This window comes from Panulirus ornatus, chromosome 10 (assembly GCF_036320965.1).
Source record: "Panulirus ornatus isolate Po-2019 chromosome 10, ASM3632096v1, whole genome shotgun sequence".
Taxonomy (NCBI): Eukaryota; Metazoa; Arthropoda; class Malacostraca; order Decapoda; family Palinuridae; genus Panulirus; species Panulirus ornatus.
Genome location: NC_092233.1, coordinates 32,306,637 through 32,320,076, shown reverse-complemented (window position 1 = coordinate 32,320,076; position 13,440 = coordinate 32,306,637). Strand labels below are relative to the sequence as shown.

Genomic DNA, 13,440 nt, shown 5'->3' with positions numbered 1-13,440 from the left:
TATGCAGGCAACGTGATCTACCATACACCACTTTCTCTAAATTCTTTTACGTGACATTAATCTACACTGAACCTCATACTCCAGTCTTGTATCGTCAGGTTAGCTGCTTGATTCTCTACTTTGAGACCTGGCTCTAAATATCTGCATCATCTGCAACCACATTCCAACAGCAGCCAGACCTGACACTGCCCAGTACATCATGCCACACACAGCAGCCAGACCTGACACCGCCCAGTACATCATGCCACACACACAGCAACCAGACCTCACACTGCCCAGTACATCATGCCACACACAGCAGCCAGACCTCACACTGCCCAGTACATCATGCCACACACACAGCAGCCAGACCTCACACTGCCCAGTACATCATGCCACACACACAGCAGCCAGACCTGACACTGCCCAGTACATCATGCCACACACACAGCAGCCAGACCTCACACTGCCCAGTACATCATGCCACACACACAGCAGCCAGACCTGACACTGCCCAGTACATCATGCCACACACACAGCAGCCAGACCTCACACTGCCCAGTACATCATGCCACACACACAGCAGCCAGACCTCACACTGCCCAGTGCATCATGCCACACACACAGCAGCCAGACCTCACACTGCCCAGTACATCATGCCACACACACAGCAGCCAGACCTCACACTGCCCAGTACATCATGCCACACACACAGCAGCCAGACCTGACACTGCCCAGTACATCATGCCACACACACAGCAGCCAGACCTCACACTGCCCAGTACATCATGCCACACACACAGCAGCCAGACCTCACACTGCCCAGTACATCATGCCACACACACAGCAGCCAGACCTCACACTGCCCAGTGCATCATGCCACACACACAGCAGCCAGACCTCACACTGCCCAGTACATCATGCCACACACACAGCAGCCAGACCTCACACTGCCCAGTACATCATGCCACACACACAGCAGCCAGACCTCACACTGCCCAGTACATCATGCCACACACACAGCAGCCAGACCTGACACTGCCCAGTACATCATGCCACACACACAGCAGCCAGACCTCACACTGCCCAGTACATCATGCCACACACACAGCAGCCAGACCTCACACTGCCCAGTACATCATGCCACACACACAGCAGCCAGACCTCACACTGCCCAGTACATCATGCCACACACACAGCAGCCAGACCTCACACTGCCCAGTACATCATGCCACACACACAGCAGCCAGACCTCACACTGCCCAGTACATCATGCCACACACACAGCAGCCAGACCTCACACTGCCCAGTACATCATGCCACACACACAGCAGCCAGACCTCACACTGCCCAGTGCATCATGCCACACACACAGCAGCCAGACCTCACACTGCCCAGTACATCATGCCACACACACAGCAGCCAGACCTCACACTGCCCAGTACATCATGCCACACACACAGCAGCCAGACCTCACACTGCCCAGTACATCATGCCACACAGTGAGAACATTACTGTTACCACCACTGATCACTGAGGTACTGATGGAGGCATCTCTACCGCCGCGAACACCTCTCACTACATACACTTGTGATCTTCCTTGGATGCAAGAAAGTGTATGATGACCTGTCTGTACTGTACGGTCAGGAAGCTTACACTGGCTGGTCCGTGTGTGTGTGTGTGTGTGTGTGTGTGTGTACTATATGCGTTACGGGGAGAAAGTTTTTCACTCGTGTTGGCTTGACTGTTAACCTTGTATATCTATACCATGTCTGTACTCCTGTGTATATAACCACACACACACACACACACACACACACACACCAGCCTACGCCACGTACCTATTTCATCGACCAACCCTAAGGGGGAGGATGAACACCTGGATTCACTGTGGGCCGACTGCCACACCAGCTGACTCATGGTTCGTAACGTTAACCACTGCATCACGTGTGTGTATACTCATCAAGTTTTGCCACGTCTCGGCTGGTGAGAACAGCACAACACACGAGCAGATGTACTGCTAATAATGCTCCTCCACTGGTAAACTTCTCCTCTAACTGGTTCTCAGCAACTCTAATGACGTAAGTTTACGATCATTATGAAGTATACTGTTGACGTAGTATTTGATCTGGTATGACAGTAGCGTCACAAACAACGTTGGTGTGTGAATTAAACATGACAGTAAGTTACCCGTTTGAATTGTTTATGTTGTTGCTGATGCAGTTCTCATCTATACATTCTGGTGATATATCAAGTATACAAGGAAGTACTTGAAGAATGCAATGCACACCTCCTACCTAGTCCTTGACTACAATGACAGGAAGCCACCAGTCACACACGACGTCACATAAATGATTAAGTTTTATGGGCTAAATACTAAATAATTTCACATTGTTGAAATCAGAGTAATTTATGACGATATAATGTATCTCGCCAGAGCCATGAGGCAAATTACTTAATGCCAGAAATCATAAAAAGGGGGTCCAGGAGTATGGAAGGGGGCCCCAGATCCCCCCTTTTTTTTTCTTGAAAAGAGGGTTTCTGGACCCCTTAACCTCACGACATTCTGTCTCGTTATGTTCCATGCGTCACCCACGACCTTCAGGGTTTCATAGTATAAGTTGCGTATCAGTCGCGTTTTACACAGCTTGTCACAGTTTGACCTTGAAGTAGTAATGGATATAAAGCCTAGGTCGCTCTAATGGTCCAGGCGACCTCAGGTCCTGCGTCTGGTCATGGTGAGGACATCCAACCTCTTATCCGTCGGGAGGGGACGCACGGGAGGACACACACTTAAGGTTCTCCGTCGGATCAAGAAAAGGACGAAGACTAAAACCCTCGGGTACGTCTCAGACTTACGCTAAGTCAGCCTTCAACAACATTCAACCTCCACCGCTGGTCTGCGTCGAGGGTCTGGCTGGACGGAGGGGCAACAGGTGGACGTACATACGGGTCTACAGACACTGGGACGGTATATATGGAGGAACACAAGTGGATGATGAATGTGGCACCAACAGACAAGTAACACATTTAACTTCTTGAAAACGACGGCCCAACCTTGGGCATGTCTAGTGCTCAAGGGGCGCAGGCGCCAAGACACGAACCGCACAGTGAGACACTAGCATGACAGGTAGGAATGTGGTGGTAAGATGTGACCATCTTATTGTGGCAGCCTCAATATATTTCAAGAAGACAGCTGCCTTAACTGAGCCTTGTTCAGTGTGTTTCCTGAAGTATTCGCTCATGTAATCTTACTTTGTTATCGCATTAAAAAAAAAAGACAGATTTTCTAAAGTACGTTAATTACATTCAAATATCTTCTTATTGGAGTTATCTCTGACGAAGAAAGAAAACGGTTACATGACGACGCATGGATATCTTGGATTTGTTCTAACGCCTGAGATGTTTCTCACTAAGCTCATCTTCACAACATAATTCGATTCTTTCAAAGCAACATTTCTTTCCACCTACATCAAATCTTCCTCGTGACTATAAAGGATGCGCGCGCATACACACAACAGATCTACAAAGCTGAAGAATTTCCTAAATTTTGAATTACTGTTCTCCACTTACCTTTTGATTTAAATCAAAGTCACACAAACTGTTCACGTAGTTTGCTGTTCCGTCATGCTTGTACCCATGTTATACATCATCACCGCCATCCCTAAACCATAATCATAATTACATACGTACATATAAACACACATGAACGATCAGACGAATTAACTATATTAACTACTGTTACTACGACAGTGACACGTTTCCTGTGACGTAGCTAACGAAAGCCCCCCATCCCAACTGAAATTTCACGAGTACATGCAGCTCTAGCAGTGGCTGTCATACTCCACTCATATGATCCTGTGTTCAACATGTCTACCAACCTTGCAACGCTACTCTCTCCATACCAGAGGTAGCGGTGACACATTGTCTCCTGCCTCAAATGTCTGAGAAATGATGGGGTGGTGGTGATGGTGGTGGTGGTGGTGGTGGTGGTGATGGTGGTGGTGATGGTGGTGATGGTGGTGGTGGTGGTGATGGTGGTGGTGGTGGTGGTGGTGGTGATGGTGGTGGTGGTGATGGTGGTGGTGGTGGTGATGGTGGTGGTGGTGGTGATGGTGGTGGTGGTGGTGATGGTGGTGGTGGTGGTGATGGTGGTGGTGGTGGTGATGGTGGTGGTGGTGATGGTGGTGGTGGTGGTGATGGTGGTGGTGGTGGTGGTGATGGTGGTGATGGTGGTGGTGATGGTGGTGGTGGTGGTGGTGGTGGTGGTGGTGGTGATGGTGGTGGTGGTGATGGTGATGGTGGTGATGGTGGTGGTGGTGGTGGTGGTGATGGTGGTGATGGTGGTGGTGGTGGTGGTGGTGATGGTGGTGATGGTGGTGGTGATGGTGGTGGTGATGGTGGTGATGGTGGTGATGGTGGTGGTGGTGTTGTAGTGGTGATGGTGGTGGTGATGGTGGTGATGGTGGTGGTGGTGGTGGTGATGGTGGTGGTGATGGTGGTGATGGTGGTGGTGATGGTGGTGGTGATGGTGGTGATGGTGGTGATGGTGGTGGTGATGGTGGTGGTGGTGGTGATGGTGGTGGTGGTGGTGATAGTGGTGGTGATGGTGGTGGTGGTGGTGGTGGTGGTGATGGTGGTGGTGGTGGTGATGGTGGTGATGGTGGTGGTGGTGGTGATGGTGGTGATGGTGATGGTGGTGGTGGTGGTGATGGTGGTGGTGATGGTGGTGGTGGTGGTGATGGTGGTGGTGATGGTGGCGGTGGTGGTGATGGTGGTGGTGATGGTGGTGGCGGTGGTGGCGGTGGTGGTGATGGTGGTGATGGTGATGGTGGTGATGGTGGCGGTGGTGGTGGTGGTGATGGTGGTGGTGGTGGTGATAGTGGTGGTGATGGTGGTGGTGGTGGTGGTGGTGGTGGTGGTGGTGATGGTGGTGGTGGTGGTGATGGTGGTGATGGTGGTGATGGTGGTGGTGGTGGTGATGGTGGTGATGGTGATGGTGGTGGTGGTGGTGATGGTGGTGGTGATGGTGGTGGTGGTGGTGATGGTGGTGGTGATGGTGGCGGTGGTGGTGATGGTGGTGGTGATGGTGGTGGCGGTGGTGGCGGTGGTGGTGATGGTGGTGATGGTGATGGTGGTGATGGTGGTGGTGATGGTGGTGGTGGTGGTGGTGGTGGTGGTGGTGGTGGTGGTGATGGTGGTGGTGGTGGTGGTGGTGATGGTGATGGTGGTGGTGGTGGTGATAGTGGTGGTGGTGGTGATGGTGGTGATGGTGGTGGTGATGGTGGTGATGGTGGTGATGGTGGTGGTGATGGTGGTGGTGGTGGTGGTGGTGGTGGTGATGGTGGTGGTGGTGGTGATGGTGGTGGTGGTGATGGTGGTGGTGGTGGTGATGGTGGTGGTGATGGTGGTGGTGGTGGTGATGGTGGTGGTGGTGGTGGCGGTGGTGGTGATGGTGGCGGTGGTGGTGGTGATGGTGGTGGTGGTTGGCGGTGGTGGTTGTGGTGGTGGTGGTGGTGGTGGTGGTGGTGGTGGTGGTGGTGGTGGTGGTGGTGGTGGTGGTGGTGGTGGTGGTGGTGGTGGTGGTGGTGGTGGTGGTGGTGGTGATGGTGGTGGTGATGGTGGTGGTGGTGGTGGTGATGGTGGCGATGGTGGTGGTGGTGGTGGTGGTGGTGGTGGTGGTGGTGGCGGTGGTGGTGGTGGTGGTGGTGGTGATGGTGGTGGTGATGGTGGTGGTGATGGTGGTGATGGTGGTGGTGGTGGTGGTGGTGGTGGTGGTGGTGGTGGTGGCGGTGGTGGTGGTGGTGGTGGTGGTGATGGTGGTGGTGATGGTGGTGGTGGTGGTGGTGATGGTGGCGATGGTGGTGGTGGTGGTGGTGGTGGTGGTGGTGGTGGTGGTGGCGGTGGTGGTGGTGGTGGTGATGGTGGTGGTGATGGTGGTGGTGATGGTGGTGATGGTGGTGGTGGTGGTGGTGGTAGTGATGGTGGTGGTGGTGGTGGTGATGGTGGTGGTGATGGTGGTGATGGTGATGGTAGTGATGGTGGTGGTGGTGGTAGTGATGGTGGTGGTGGTGGTGGTGATGGTGGTGATGGTGATGGTGGTGGTGGTGGTGATGGTGATGGTGGTGGTGGTGGTTGTGGTGGTGATGGTGGTGATGGTGATGGTGGTGATGGTGGTGGTGGTGGTGGTGGTGGTGGTGGTGGTGGTGATGGTGATGGTAGTGATGGTGATGGTGGTGGTGGTGGTGGTGGTGGTGGTGGTGGTGGTGGTGATGGTAGTGATGGTGGTGGTGATGGTGGTGATGGTGATGGTGGTGGTGGTGGTGGTGGTGATGGTGGTGGTGGTGGCGGTGGTGGTGGTGGTGGTGGTGGTGGTGGTGGTGGTGGTGGTGGTGGTGGTGATGGTGGTGTTGGTGGCGATGGTGGTGATGGTGGTGGTGATGGTGGCGGTGGTGGTGATGGTGGTGGTGATGGTGGTGGTGGTGGCGGTGATGGTGATGGTGGCGGTGGTGGTGGTGGAGATGGTGGTGGTGGTTGGCGGTGGTGGTTGTGGTGTTGGTGGTGGTGGTGATGGTGATGGTGGTGGTGGTGATGATGGTGGTGGTGGTGGTAGTGATGGTGGTGGTGATGGTGGTGGTGGTGGTGGTGATGGTGGTGGTGGTGGTGGTGGTGGTGGTGGTGATGGTGGTGGTGGTGATGGTGATGGTGGCGGTGGTGGTGGTGGAGATGGTGGTGGTGCGTTAAAAAAGCGATGTTTTAGTACGTTGTTACATTGCAAATATGTGTTTATGATGGAGTTGCTTAGTAGAGAAGGTGTATGAGAGTGGATATTTGGATTTGTTCGTGACGCTGGATGGTTGTGCTAGTGGTGGTTACTATTGTTTGCGTTTGTGTTCATAGATGATTTTCGGTGCTATGGTGGTGGATAAAAAGATGTAGTGGTGTTGTGAAATGGTGTGTGGTGATGTAGTGTGGTGGTAGTGTACCGTGTTTGATGATGTATGTTCAGTAGTTTGTGGTCCGGTATGTGGTACCATGTTAGTGCATCGTCGGTCACATCCTAATAATTTAATTATACGGTATATTAACATGAGTGACGATTATTAGTGTAGTGTGGTTACTACGAGTGGACGTTACTGTGTGACGTAGCTAACGAAAGGCCCCGTCCAACGTGAAATTTCGGTACATGCAGCTCTGCGTGGCTGTCATACGTCACTAATGATCCTGTGTTAATGTCTACGAACTGTGAAACGGTCTGTCTGAGGTAGCGGTGACACATTGCTCCTGGCTAAAATGTTTGGATGATGGTGGTGGTGTGATGATGTGGTGGTGTGGTGGTGGTTGTGTGATGGTGGTGATGGTGTGTGGTTGTGATGATGGTGGTGGTGATGGTGGTGGTGGTGATGGTATTGATGGTGGTGGTGATGGTGGTGGTGGTGATGGTGGTGGTGGTGGCTGTATTTTGATTGCTATCTCCAACTGTCCATGACCAACTACAAGTCCATCGTCACCTTATCATTTCACGTGGGCACATATAGATGATGTGGCTCATTCTAAACTGTTACCAACAGCTCTAGTGGTGCCCCGTACAGCTGTCTCAAGTGTTTCGTTTATTCAACATAGATAATCATCTTAGGAGTACAAGTAATTATATATAATTATCTTAAGAATAACATGTAATGATAAGATGTTTGCCGTTTCGATGACGGATCCATTAACCAGGAAATCAGGATAAAATTAATAGCTTTGTCAATTTGTATGTCAGCGAACATAACACGAAGGTTATCCCGTTGTGAAAATACGGTCATGTCAGTTTATCTTACCGTGGTTAGGTTCAAGAGAAAAGTGACCCCTTTCACACTATGGTAGTGTGCTCGCTACATTCTAGGTTTATTCCAATGGCCAAACGTGGTGCTCATGGCAAACATTACATAATCTGTAAATGTTCAAGCCACGAATTAGAGCCAGCTTTCATTTATTTCGCATGGTATTGTGTAACTAATACGCTTTCTTCATAACACTGTGCTGCCTCAAGCAGTGTGTGGTCATTTGACTGTAGTGATGACATCTACTAATTCATGAGTTTCACCCTTAACAACTCCACATTAACTATATAAAAACTAAGCAAAGTTAATGTAGTTTACTTGTCATAACTCAGAATTAGATATATACACGAGACAATCATCTGCCGACTTGCACAAGCTGAGTGTGCAAGAACCAACCAATTACCCAATATGGGAAGGTCATTAGACTTGTTCTTAACAAGTGCCTCAGTCAACTACTACTACTACTACTACAACAACTACTACTGTGTTACCACAATACAATTTCAAGTACCACTAAGCCCAGTGGTTCATACCAGTAACGTTAACATTAGTTTGGAAATCCACCAATTGGGAAGTGGAAATTATGTTTTTACGATGATGTTTTACCATGTCACAACCTATCAAAGATATGCCATACCCTTAATCCACTGATAATGAGGGATCTCCAGTGGGAACCGGAGTTTGGTTGGGGATATCAAATAAAAATATAATGATTTCTGATAGAATTAAAGATCACAATCGTTCAAAAGACATCAAAACCATCACAAACATAATATCATCCACAACAAACCGAACCAAATTCGCTCGACGTCCGACCTGGTAAAGATACTTAAGTAACTTTGTGTTGTAAATGAACAGAGTAACGTAATAATGTATAATGAACAGAGTAACGTAATAATGTATATTGAACAGAGTAACGTAATAATGTATATTGAACAGAGTAACGTAATAATGTATATTGAACAGAGTAACGTAATAATGTATATTGAACAGAGTAACGTAATAATGTATATTGAACAGAGTAACATAATAATGTATACTGAACAGAGTAACGTAATAATGTATACTGAACAGAGTAACGTAATAATGTATATTGAACAGAGTAACGTAATAATGTATATTGAACAGAGTAACGTAATAATGTATAGTGAACAGAGTAACGTAATAATGTATACTGAACAGAGTAACGTAATAATGTATATTGAACAGAGTAACGTAATAATGTATATTGAACAGAGTAACGTAATAATGTATATTGAACAGAGTAACGTAATAATGTATATTGAAGAGAGTAACGTAATAATGTATATTGAACAGAGTAACGTAATAATGTATATTGAACAGAGTAACGTAATAATGTATATTGAACAGAGTAACAATAATGTATACTGAAGAGTAACGTAATAATGTATATTGAACAGAGTAACGTAATAATGTATATAGAACAGAGTAACGTAATAATGTATAGTGAACAGAGTAGCGTAATAATGTATACTGAACAGAGTAACGTAATAATGTATATTGAACAGAGTAACGTAATAATGTATATTGAACAGAGTAACGTAATAATGTATACTGAACAGAGTAACGTAATAATGTATATTGAACAGAGTAACGTAATAATGTATACTGAACAGAGTAACGTAATAATGTATATTGAACAGAGTAACGTAATAATGTATACTGAACAGAGTAACGTAATAATGTATACTGAACAGAGTAACGTAATAATGTATACTGAACAGAGTAACGTAATAATGTATATTGAACAGAGTAACGTAATAATGTATACTGAACAGAGTAACGTAATAATGTATATTGAACAGAGTAACGTAATAATGTATACTGAACAGAGTAACGTAATAATGTATAGTGAACAGAGTAACGTAATAATGTATACTGAACAGAGTAACGTAATAATGTATATTGAACAGAGTAACGTAATAATGTATATTGAACAGAGTAACGTAATAATGTATATTGAACAGAGTAACGTAATAATGTATACTGAACAGAGTAACGTAATAATGTATATTGAACAGAGTAACGTAATAATGTATATTGAACAGAGTAACAATAATGTATACTGAAGAGTAACGTAATAATGTATATTGAACAGAGTAACGTAATAATGTATATTGAACAGAGTAACGTAATAATGTATAGTGAACAGAGTAGCGTAATAATGTATACTGAACAGAGTAACGTAATAATGTATATTGAACAGAGTAACGTAATAATGTATATTGAACAGAGTAACGTAATAATGTATACTGAACAGAGTAACGTAATAATGTATATTGAACAGAGTAACGTAATAATGTATACTGAACAGAGTAACGTAATAATGTATATTGAACAGAGTAACGTAATAATGTATACTGAACAGAGTAACGTAATAATGTATATTGAACAGAGTAACGTAATAATGTATACTGAACAGAGTAACGTAATAATGTATATTGAACAGAGTAACGTAATAATGTATATTGAACAGAGTAACGTAATAATGTATACTGAACAGAGTAACGTAATAATGTATATTGAACAGAGTAACGTAATAATGTATATTGAACAGAGTAACGTAATAATGTATATTGAACAGAGTAACGTAATAATGTATATTGAACAGAGTAACGTAATAATGTATACTGAACAGAGTAACGTAATAATGTATATTGAACAGAGTAACGTAATAATGTATATTGAACAGAGTAACGTAATAATGTATATTGAACAGAGTAACGTAATAATGTATATTGAACAGAGTAACGTAATAATGTATACTGAACAGAGTAACGTAATAATGTATATTGAACAGAGTAACGTAATAATGTATATTGAACAGAGTAACGTAATAATGTATATTGAACAGAGTAACGTAATAATGTATATTGAACAGAGTAACGTAATAATGTATACTGAACAGAGTAACGTAATAATGTATATTCTAGTACCTATAAAACATTGTGCCGCGTAATACTGAGTATCTAATGGGTTAAACCATCGTTTGATAAACCAATACGAATCTCACTGATACCGTCACTAGTGATATTAATATTCATGATAGTGATGATGACCATCATAAAAAAAAATGATAAGTGATAATATCATTGATAACTGTAGTGATAATACTGATAAAGAGAAGAACAACAACACAATGGTAAATGCAACAACACAACCGTCAGTACAACCAATAATAATAATAATAATAATAATAATAATAATAATAATAATAATAGTAAAATAATAATAGTAAAATAATAATATTAATAGTAATAATAATAATAATAATAATAATAATAATAATAATAATAATAATAATAGCCCCACCATGCTCGTTGTTGCTCTACAGGTTACACCTTTACTTGGACAGACCTGATCCACCCACGAGATGTTTGTAGCTAGTTTTCTTATACTAAACACGCCTCACTATAAGCCAACACTATATCAAATCCCTTATCCACATATAATTGCCTACAGCAATGCCTGAACAATGTTTTTAAAACAGAACATAAACTACAGTTCACATGTAACAGTACCTTCGTAATACCGCTCTCCATTTCAATTATTTGGTACGTTTACTTGGCGAGAAGAACCTTCCCATACACGAGACGTGGTCGACCTCAAACTACTCTCCACCTTCACACACACAACACGTGCTTCTACCAGTCTTACTCTGCACGCGCAAACTCAACTAACCCAAACTCTCATACAGCATGCAAGGTGTATGTTGTGTAACTCAAGCTTTTGTCAAATAACTTACGTTTCTGTAATCTGAATTCAACTATTTCATATCTATATTCCTTTTAAGACAGAAAGTTCGAAAGTGATACCAAAATCGTTTTTGAATTTTACTCTCAAGTTGTGATGTAACTTAATCGTACGTCTGCCAGGTGAAATTGTACGTTTGTTACCGTGATGACTTAACACTATTTTGTTTCTATATAAGGATGATATTTGGAAAATTAATAGATCATTAATTTCAATATAAAACTAACTTTAAGTCACACGTTAAGCTTTTGATAGACGGTATAAGAATATGTTTGCTGGTAACTTGAAAATCCTGAATCAATATCGTAACGTCTTGCAGTCGACGAATGTTGAAGCAGAGAAATACTCTCCACTTTGAAATCTATCTTGTGGAGTAAACTGACCGTCTTCATCAGCAACAAAACTCCATATTATTATTCGAATAGATAAATTGATTCCTGAGACGTGTGTGGTAAAGGTTGTGCCCCCGAGGACATAATGTAGACGGTGTCAATCTTTAGTATAAGATGATTTCAGAATATTATACTCATGACGTCATGAGTTCTTGTTCTTTCCGAGCTACACACACACACACACTGCACGGTTGATTGCACTCGCAAAGTGATACACTGTTACTCCCTCTTCATTTCTCACTAACTCTACTTACATAGACCACAATGTCACTCACAAGACCCAGGGAAGGTGTTCTCTCCTCCCTAACCACTCCCAGACCTTTACATTCCCACATCCCACGTATGCAATGCATTGGAACATTTGCTTTTAACATTTACAAGAAGCAATAACAAGTTCCAGATTTAACGACACGTGTTGCTGGGTATGAAGGCCTGCCTAACACAGTCACTGATATCAAAGTAAATACAACAAACATACATCAGTTCACAATGATCATTCTTATTGTGTAGACATAATTCTCAGGAGCAGGTCGTGGGCAGCAAACATGATTTTCATCCATACATAACAAGTACTAAGTTAGTTTCCATGACAGGACAGATGCTGAGGTGTTTACCATCACAAAATAAAATGATACAAAAGATTGGAAACTAAAAAGGGAGATTCCAGGGACAAAATGGAGGAATAAGTTTTCTGAGTTGATACCTCAGCAGGTGAGGGAAGATGGGATGTGTGTGGGGCTGTAGCTGTGTGGCCCAGGCTTACTCCTGCCAAGTTGGGGAGGAGGGAGGGAGGACTCCTGATACTCTGGCTGGGAATTGGGGCAGTGAGGACTCCTGATACTCTGGCCAGGCATGGGAGCAGTGGGGACTCCTGGCCAGGCATGGGAGCAGTGAGGACTCCTGATACTCTGGCCAGGCATGGGAGCAGTGAGGATTCCTGATACTCTGGCCAGGCATGGGAGCAGTGAGGACTCCTGATACTCTGGCCAGGCATGGGAGCAGTGAGGACTCCTGATACTCTGGCCAGGCATGGGAGCAGTGAGGACTCCTGATACTCTGGCCAGGTATGGGAGCAGTGAGGACTCCTGATACTCTGGCCAGGCATGGGAGCATTGAGGACTCCTGATACTCTGGCCAGGCATGGGAGCAGTGAGGACTCCTGATACTCTGGCCAGGCATGGGAGCAGTGAGGACTCCTGATACTCTGGCCAGGCATGGGAGCAGTGAGGACTCCTGGCCAGGCATGGGAACAGTGAGGACTCCTGATACTCTGGCCAGTCATGGGAGCAGTGAGGACTCCTGATACTCTGGCAAGGCATGGGAGCAGTGAGGACTCCTGATACGCCGGCTAGGCATGGGAGCAGTGAGGACTCCTGATACTCTGGCCAGGCATGGGAGCAGTGAGGACTCCTGATACTCTGGCCAGGCATGGGAGCAGTGAGGACTCCTGATACTCCGGCTAGGCATGG

At 45.3% G+C, this 13,440-nt stretch overlaps 1 protein-coding gene across 1 annotated transcript in view; it reads right to left on the bottom strand.

Annotated features, from left to right (window-relative positions):
• The window catches only part of LOC139750669 (sphingosine-1-phosphate transporter SPNS2), a 128,144-nt gene extending 116,661 nt beyond the window's left edge, over nt 1–11,483 (bottom strand). The window contains exon 1 of the mRNA XM_071665343.1: nt 11,348–11,483. Coding sequence (XP_071521444.1) covers nt 11,348–11,368 — 21 coding nt within the window. The 5' untranslated portion in view covers nt 11,369–11,483. The remainder of the gene's footprint in view (nt 1–11,347) is intronic.
• Nucleotides 11,484–13,440: the final 1,957 nt, after the last annotated feature.